Source organism: Bemisia tabaci, chromosome 4 (assembly GCF_918797505.1).
Source record: "Bemisia tabaci chromosome 4, PGI_BMITA_v3".
NCBI classification, from domain to species: Eukaryota; Metazoa; Arthropoda; class Insecta; order Hemiptera; family Aleyrodidae; genus Bemisia; species Bemisia tabaci.
Window position 1 is genome coordinate 26,227,433 of NC_092796.1, and position 9,815 is coordinate 26,237,247.

Here is a 9,815-nt window from a genome sequence, read left to right on the forward strand (position 1 = left end):
AGCCCGGAACACGGACGGTATCTCTACATAGCCCGTAAGTACGGCTTCCACGGTCGGAGTGTTTTTTTCAGTGTAATTAAAAATCAGCTTTTCCTCTTTGAACGGTTATTTTACACATGCGTAGGAATATCCACACTCGATCTAGCGTACCCATTTTTGAAAACATTATAAAACTTAATATAAAACGTATTAGCGAATCGTCACCTGGCTGACAAAACGGCGTTACTAGACGCCGAGATGAGCCCGGAAAAGCATTGAATAATATGGAAAACAGGGTTCATTGCTGAGTAACTTACGCCCTTACGTCAGGAGGGCGACGAATTGGAGCTACCACTCTAAAGAGAAATTTTGCAAGCAAAACTACAGTTTTTTAGTTTTTTTCTAAAATCAACTCACACACGAGCTGATAGAGTCAAAGTTAGAGCCGTAATGTGGATCCGTTTCACAAGAGGTAATCATAGGAAAAAAACTAGACGCATCCCACTTTTCAGGAGGCAAAGAGCAGAACATAATATAATTTTCACCAACATCTATCAACTTTATTGTGCTATTGTGTCGCCATAGCACCTAGGAAATCATGTATACGTAAACTCAGGCTTTTGATGTTACTGATTTCCTGTTGCATTCAATTTTTTCGAGGGGCGAATGGTTATCGTCTTTGTTATGAATTCCGTGCGATTCGTCAGGATTTGTTCTTTGAAAATGTTGCCTTTAAACGACAAAAATAATTTGAAAAACAAAATAATAATGAAGCAGTTGCTTATTACAGCTGAGATATATGAATCGGATATTCCATAGGACGATGAATAATTTTAAATATACTTTTACATCAAGAATGAAAGGAAGTACGCATATATTATTTTTATTTGATACGATGTTAGATTCACAAAGCTTTTCCTTAAGATCAATCGGTCATCATCATCCGTTAGCCATTGAAGCATGTTCAAACCTGGCCATCTTCACGTCTCAAGACCAAGTATGAATGAATTAATTATTAATGACTTAAAATTCCTGAATTAGCACATGATTGATGATTTCGGTTTTGGAGTTAACCTATGCTGGTTGTTTCATGAAAATGTCCGAAGTACAATCGCCTCCAGGGTACCTAAAAAAAACAGCAAGATTAACCGAATGATCATGTAATAAATAAATGTATAGAGAATAGGCACACACTTCCCGAGTACGTGTATCGATGAAAGGTAAGTACAAAATGATAAGAAAACGATATTTTAAATGGGCTCCCTTCCATGCACAAATTTATAATTTCTTTGGACGCTTCTAGGGGGCTCCGCCCTCATCCTCAGCTTTTGCCCGACTGACCTGGCTGGAACGGTGAAGGGACTGGAGGGTGATGTTGTAGTGTAGTGTGCTCATGCAGCTGATCTATATATTACATTACTTACCGGATTTAATGAATTTGAATTAGATATTCGATGTGCCGGTCAAATCCGTGTTGAGAATGTCCCGGCGGAACATGGAAATATTCTCTCAGGGATCAAGCTCTACCTTATTCTTAATTTATTCTTTTGTTACTATTGATTTAATGTTGATCAAACATCGCCTCTTCGTGTACAAACACAAAGTGTCCGTGCTCTCTGTATGAATGTATATTTAAATAATAATACTGTGTCAAATATTGAAATTAGCACCCACAGCTTGGATAAAATATGAACATTATTACTTACCTGATTTCATGAGCTAAGATCGGACCGTTTGGTTCTTTTCCGAAATCAACCAAAAAATCAGGGTCCAGAGTTAGACCGCCGGTTTCTGTATTTACGTCGACTCTCACCATAGTTGATCCATTGCTAGAACAACCAAAATAAAATGAGGATTTAACAATTTTCAGAGGAAATTGTTCTACCGTTCACCTATATGAAAATGCTTGCGGACAACTCGACCAAAAATTAAAGGCGTTAAACTACTTGAAACATGTACGATGTAGCCCGCACGCCGGCACGCATTCTTAATTGCCCACAGAGATTAAAGTAAGATCAAGTTTGATTTAAGAGTTGTTTGAAGATAATTTTTTCAAAGATCTGTATATCTGTTACTGGGTACTACTTATTACGGCTGACTATTAAAACTCTTGCTTCGTTTCAAATCGGATGATAATGTCCTAGGTTTGCTGGCTATATATTGTATATTGTGTACGATATTCTTGAATAATGCAAAAATAAAAATGTAAGTTCCAATATTCTACTCTTTCTTTTAAAATAAGTCTATTCCAACTGCGATTCTGCTCGCTTGTTGTACCGTAAGCAAATCTTTTGCACTACATATCCGTTGCTGCGAGAAAAGGCCCCAACTTACTTGACATGCTCCAAATAGAATTGCTTGTCCCAGGGTGTGAATACTGCTGTGGAGACGTACAATCTTTTTTCCGTCAAGACTTAACTGCATCATTTGTGGCGCGCCGTCTAATTTTCTTCCCTTCACGTATACTGGCTCAGGTTGCTCCTGTATAAGTAACGATGATAATTAAAAATTCATAATAGAATAATCTAAGAATGGGCTAAACTTTCAACAAATTCCTTTGAAACAGACAATAAATTAGAATTTTAAAATGAACTTAATTTAAGTAGGTAGAAGTTTGGCAAAGCAGGAAACAATGGAAAATAACGCATTGTTATGTTACGCTAGTTAAGGTTAGTTTGTTGACAAATCATCGATGTCTTACCCTCTGATGATTGAATATTGGTCGAGGGTATAAAGAACTTACCTAATTTTTCTCGGGAAAAAATATTTACTCGGGAGAAACAAGGCAACGTTGAAATGCTGATGCGGCGTCAAAATACAAAATGGGCCTTTTAAGTTCTATTATTCGATGCCGCGATTATTGTAACGGGAGTTCAGATAATCGCGTCAAACGGTGCAGCCAACAGTGTTAAACGTATATTAGCGCCTGCGAGACTGTAGGAATACTTCTCGCATTGCGCCGAATGCAGTGCAGTCGGTCAGTTGGCCTGAACCGCATATCAGCGCCTACAAAAATGTATAGGAATGCTGTTGGACTGCGAGTCATCATTTTTGACTATCTGCTCAAGTTTTTATACCATAATTAAACGGAAAATATGTATCCTCATTGTAACGATTCATGAACTCAGATGAGATTTAATTTTGTTTTGGTTATATTAAAAGAAAATAGAAGGAAGGAAAACATCGCGTCGAAATTTTCGATACTTTTATTTGAGATCATTTAGGTAAATTCGCTGAAACTTTTCAGAAAAACTGTGGGTAGCTTTTTAAAAACATACATTAAAAATAAAACATGAAATTGGTGCATAACGTTGCAATCAGAGATAAATATACGCTTTCTTTCGGGCGTACCCGTCGTGTTTTGAATCCATCCATCTCTTAAAAAGCTTGAACATTGTTGTTCTAACGATTTTTTACGTGTGGTTTTTTTTTCAGTGGTTGGTGGCCAGAGAACCCTAATTCACTTTTTAAATGTCTGCGAAAGCTCTCTGAGCCAATCGTGCTGCGAGGGCTATCCATCGAAGAGCGACATGCCCGTAAATGAATAGGAAATGAACAGTCTTCCGCAATGTAGCTATCTACCACAAACTACCAAGGTTGCCAGATTAACGCTTCCCCTTTGAACATTGAATATTCGCGCAAATATGTGAGTTTTCAGTACCAGAAAAATTCGCGCAATCCTTTGCATATCCAAAAATGCAAAAGAGGGGGCATTCGCGCAATGCTATCGCAGCCTTTTGCAAGTTGATAGCACATTTGAGTATATTATACTTAATCGATTTCAGGTGAATAGATGGTAAGGACGTTCGTTTCAAAAAATCATGATATCTTTTCAGGAAAGTTAATAAGCCGAATAAAAAAATTATGCTTAAAAAAAGAAAAACAAAAACAAATAATACTTCGATACAGACCTCATCAATTAATTTAAGCGGCCCATCCTTCAACAATTTACCACCTAAGAAAATTTGGCCGACCAGTTTAGGGTGCCGCGTGTCAGTAATATCATACTGGCAAATATCTCCATGCATCCAATTATTTGTGTAGAGAAAACGATCATCCATTGAAATCACGATATCCAACGTCATTCCTGGTGTGAAATATTAATTGTGTTTTGAAATCAGGTACTGCAAAACAAAGCCTCAATCTCCAAAATGTTAAATACTCAGTCGAATTATAATTCGACTGAGTATCAAGCAAAATCTTAATGTGCCCCTCTCAAACTGAAAAGTTTGATCCTCGAAATATAGAGGGCACTGAATGTTATCATTATAAACTCGCAAAACGAGCAGAAAGATCTAATTTTGTACGGAGGCAAAAGAAATTTGCAAAACGCAAAGGACATATTCTCAGCTCGTAAAGAATCTGTCAAAGAAAGGGCCTATATGTGTCTTTTTTTAAAAACGTACGCAGGGATTTCATTAAAGTCTACTCTGATCAAGACCTTATGGTGAATGGTGACCGTCAATGCAAGTTCAAGCAACTTGCGACCAAGAAATGCACTTTTTAGCACTGTTTTGTCAAGACGAGATCTAATCTTAAGCTAAGATTTTCATTGTAGGATTGTCTCATCCATAATAAGGTTTCGCTTGGGATAAATTTGAAGAAAATCCCCGGGTTTCCAAAAAAAGGGCAGTTTTTTGACAGACTATTTGTTTCTTGCACAGCAAAAAACTTACAGCACGCCAGTCCTACTGTGATCATTTTCTTTTCTTCATGCAAAATATTCCTCAAGTTCGTGCATTTTTCCGTTAAGAGAAATTTTTAGCATGAACGCAGTTTATTTAACACAGATCGACGATGAAACTACCAGATCACGTAGCTCGGTTGGCGACGTTGCACACTTCTTACCAGTCTTCATTTTTAAATGGAAAACTGCTCAACTTCAATTCTTGAAAACTTCCGTGATTTTTCTACTCCAGTTCGCTTCGTGAATTTTTTTCATAAATGGAGAGTGAGGGATAATGTGTTTTCCTTGGAAAATGAACCAATTTGTTTGTTTCTAAAAGTTTTGAGAATTCCAAAATTTGGAGGCGTTTTGCCCAATATTTCATCGTATGTTTTATGTTTTGCACCTTTCATAGTGGATTTTTGCTGTTTTACTGTCTATCTTACCTCCAATTTCCGGCTCTGCGTGACCGATGACCTTCTTCTTTGCAATGTGTATGACTTTTTCTGCATCCCAAGATCCGTCATCCTTCCGGAAAAACCTGTCAAAAATGAATCGTGAATAGAAAAATTTCAAACAAATTAATAGCTTCTGTATCGTTAGTCTCAGGCCCGGACTTAAGGCGTGTGCAGGGTGTGCGGCGCACACGGGCGCCAGCCTTTGGGAGACGCCACGAGAGAAGAAGAGAGGGAAAAAAAGGCGGGGAAAAGGAAAAGGAAAAAAAAGGGAAGAAAGGACAAGGGGAAAAAAAGGAAAAGGAAACAAGGTTGGGCCAGTGAAAGCAAGGAAGAAGGGGGGGAAATGGAAGGAAAAAGGAGGCAAAAAAAGTGAAAAGAGAGTCCGCGAGAAGGGGGGGGTGCATAAAAACCATAGACAAAATATAAAGAGAATTGCCGTCTAAAGGTAAATTTTCAGGACAAAAACTCCACCTGGTCCATAGACGGTCAGGCGCCCCCTTGACCCTAAATTTGCGGCATGTACAGAAATACAAGAGTAGGCATGTAGTAAGGGGGCGCCATAAATCCATCGAACAGGAGCCGACATAGCATTTTAGGCCACGTCCGCCATCTTGGATTTGAGAATTTTAAACATAGTAAAAATTCGAGTTTCCGGTCGAAAAATACCCTCAGCACACCGAGTTTCAAAAAAATCCAGCGAACATAGGAGCCGACATAGCATTTTAGGCCACGTCCGCCATCTTGGATTTGAGAATTTTCAAAAATCGACTAAAAATTCGAGTTTCCCGTCAAAAGTACCCCGATCCCGCGGTCTCAAGCTCTAACGAACAGAAACGGAGGCCAGCGAACCAGGGCTCATTTAGGCCACATCCAACATTTTGGAGTTGAGAATTTTAAAAAATTGACTAAAATTTCGAGTTTTCCGTGAAAAATACGTGTGATACCGCGTTTCACAAGACTCAACAAACAGAAACCGAGATAGCATTTAGCCCACGTCCGCCATCTTGAATTTGAGAATTTTAAAAAATGGACTAAAAATTCGAATTTCCCGTCGACACATACCTCCTGACACCGAATTTAAAAAAAATCCATCGAACAGGGGCCGAGATAGCATTTTAAGCCCATTCGGATTTTCGAATTTGAATTTTTTGAATTTTGACAGATTTTGATTTAAAACGCGTGATCCCCAATATCGAAGCTCTAGATTCGGATTCCTCGTAAAAATCGATGCGATTTCATGTTATCATAACCCTGACAACACCGAATTTCAGGAGAATCCCTACGAACGAAGGAGCCGTAGATGGCATATATTAAAGGCCTTTCAGTCATTTCCCGATTTTGAAGTTGAAAAATTTTACCTTAAAACGCCGTGAGACCCAAAATCCGAAGCTCCAGAAGTTCATCGGATTCCCCTCGTTAAATAATCGATTGCAATTCTCATGTATCATACCGCGAGCACCCAGCGTTGGAGGAAACAACGCAACCGTAGGCATACTGATTCGAGGATAGGGAATGCTAACAGTGGCAACATGGGTAGTGCTTCAGTGGTGAGGTACAGGCGGAGGAGGAAGAATAAGAATTATAATCGTGAGGATGCCTCGGGCGACAACCGAACGTAAAGCGCCGGCGCGGCGTAGTTCCAAAGGGTCAGTATGACAGAATCTATACGGCGTCGTTAACCCTTTTCGCTTCTACGCTTTATGTTAACATATGATACATGAAAATCGCATCGAGTTTTCACAGAGGACATCCGAATCTGTGAGCTTATGATTTTGGATATTAACGCGTTTTAATCTATTTAAAATCGTATAGGAGAAAATTACACTGAATTGTCCTTGAAAATTGATCACAACATTGAGTTGGACTTTTTATCCACCGTTTTTTCTTCTACGTTCACAGTAATGGAAAATAGATCAACGAGTTGGACATCATCGACTAGGGTCTAAGCCTAACACCCCCCAGAATCGGTCCTAAATGGGCGAAACGAATTTTATCAGATAAGATGTGCGGGCTTAGGGCCTTGTCGCTCAGGGGACGGACGTTATCATGGGGATTTGTCCCAAGTTCGAATCGCAGGAATAGAAACTTCTGGGATTTTTCCCAGTTACCGTCTCCACGGGACGGGGCTCATACAGTCCTGGCGACTATTTTTCGCGGGAAGATAAATTGGTTAAAGTCGAGTGTTTAACCGGGATTAAAATAATAATTGCACTCAATTGACAATATAGACACATTATTTTAACTAAACAAACATTAACAATGTAGTAATGAATAGAAATATCGCACGAATTCGTTTTCACTTCTTCTTCTTCTCTCAGTGGGTCCTAGGGGTACAAGTGCTACAAGTACCATACTTGGTACTGGGAATAAATATTGATTAATCAATATTTTTCCCAACTTCGAAGTGGGATTTTTCCTGGACAAATTTCGTGAAACGGCCTACGTGGAGGACAAGGCACTAGTTTCGTCGGGCAATTTGGCGTCGGTTTGATGGAAGCTAGCGATGAGGATGAAGAACGGAAGAAGAGATATGCGAAACTCGGAGGCGGATATTAAGTGTAGAAACCAGAGTAGGGGAAAGGCTTATTCCTTTCTTCCCCGAAAAGTTAGTGCTCGGGACCGAATCTTAACATGATCACTGGACGCAATTGTATAGCAGAGTTGTGGTAAACCTAATTTTTTGTGCGGAAGGCTAACAACCAAATTGGGATCGCATTTTTGCAAAAAAGATACTAAGCGCACTATTCAATGTTGCTGGGGATTGTGCGAACCTTAGGTACCATTTCTTTGGCACAAAAAATAAACTTAGCAGACGGTAATTATCGTCTTGAATTCATAGTTTAGTTGGCAGGAGAGGTGAAAACTAGTTTGGATAGATCGTTTACGTGTGCAAGGATAGCGACATATTTGGAATGCTCTTGTATGGTCTACAGATAGACGAAATCGACCGTCCGATATAATTTATGGCTGCATCGATCATATAAAAAAAATCTCGAGAAGTTTTTTTTATTTCACGAAAACTAGTCTACTTTGAACAGAAATAGTGGATTTGGTAGTCCCAGCCGTAGAGAAGGAGTCACGTTTAGGTGCAATTTTTTGACAAATTTGAGCTATCAATGATTTCAGACTAGGTACGTATTTCTGTCAAGCGGAATTACTAAGCTGCCGATTTGAGTTCGTATTTGAGGAAATTAGAATGCGGATAGCCGTTCTGTCAAACGGAACGTAAGCGCCACGGAGAAAAAAGCATTGCGAGTTGTAGGACGGGAATGAGCACGACGCCCGATTCCGCCGGCCGATTTCTAAGCCCCCCTTTTCCCTTCCTCCCCCTATGGCGCTTAGTTCCGTTTGACAGACTTACGTCCAACCTGCAACTATTGCTTATAAATATATAACTGTGAAAAATTCACAGGAGAAAATCCAATTTTTATGAAATTAAAAAGTGAGTTTGAACGTTGCCTTTCCAGCCTTAAGGCTTCGTGTACATTAATTTTGGAAACTTAAAAACAAACTTTCCTTGAAATAGCATAAACTGCACTTATCCAACTTTTGTCCTCCAAGGCGCTTCACAAATGACAAATACCTGAAAATATGAGTCCTGGGTAAACCGCATGCCGACAGAATCCCTCAAGGCGGGCGGTGGGCTCGTGAAGAAAACCGCACGTTCTAAGGCGGCACGTTATCGCCCTCCGGCCCCAGGTCGATAATCCTGTTGGTAAGCTTCCTTTTGAACTCATTGAGGAAACACGTTTCAGAGATACCTGGCTCGTATATTGCTGCAAAAGAAATCATCCTAGTACACTAAGAAGTTTCTATACAATGCCCAACATTCCAAGGGAGAGAGGGGTCTCAACCTGTGTCTTGGATGCGTTAAGCCCGTATGCCGGACGATCAAAGTAGAGCTCTCTAAAATGGCGTCAAATGGGGTCACGTGACCCTCCATTGGCCCTCTCATTGCCTCATTGAGGTCACGTGACCCACATGACTCCACTGTTGAGAGCTTTATTTCGATCGTCTGATGCCGGCTTTACAGAGGAGAGAAGGACTCCAAGCTGGGTCAAATGATTCTCCGAAAATTTAAGTAAAAAATCGATGAGAGTAGGTAATTTTTATCCAAAAATTCATTTTAAAAACCCAATTTGAGGGGCGGCAGAGCGTCACGTAATTTTTAGGTGTTGCAGGACGTTGCGTGACGGGGAGAAGGGTAAGTAAAAAAACAAATCCGATTCTCAGAGATAAGTATTTAAATCATCTTTAAGCAAAGTAATCTAGGTCCATTTTGCCTATGATCCCCATATCACTTAAGAATTCTAGCGTTGGGGGATTCATCGTCAATGAATTAGGCTCCAAAAAATTTTTAGCTCATTTGCATTCGAGATATAGCTTCTCTTTTAATGATCGAAGCCGCTCACAGAAAGTAGGAACATTTGTCTCGGCTTATCGCGCTTTCTAAACTATAAAATTGATTACCTCACCCTTTTTTCATTTTAATTCCCCAAAATAGAGGGGCTTAGAGGACAAAGGCACATTACGAGTCAGGGTTGGAAAAAAAAAAATTGAGATATTAGGGATTTCATGTAAAAACTTAGTCTCGCAATGCATTCTACTAAGAAAAAATTCAACTCCAATGATTCGTTATTACCCCATAATTCTCAATTTTTAATGCATCAATACAAGTAATTTTAAACTTCTTTTTGGTCCGTTGAGGCTGC

At 39.5% G+C, this 9,815-nt stretch overlaps 1 protein-coding gene across 1 annotated transcript; it reads right to left on the bottom strand.

Annotated features, from left to right (window-relative positions):
* Positions 1-846: 846 nt before the first annotated feature.
* LOC140224463 (methanethiol oxidase-like) lies at positions 847-5,335 on the bottom strand. The gene is given in 6 exon segments (XM_072299568.1): positions 847-1,105; positions 1,686-1,808; positions 2,314-2,381; positions 2,383-2,460; positions 3,891-4,066; positions 5,092-5,335. Coding segments are annotated over 5 exon segments (495 nt in total). The 5' UTR covers positions 4,065-4,066; positions 5,092-5,335; the 3' UTR covers positions 847-1,053.
* Between the last annotated feature and the right edge of the window lie 4,480 nt (positions 5,336-9,815).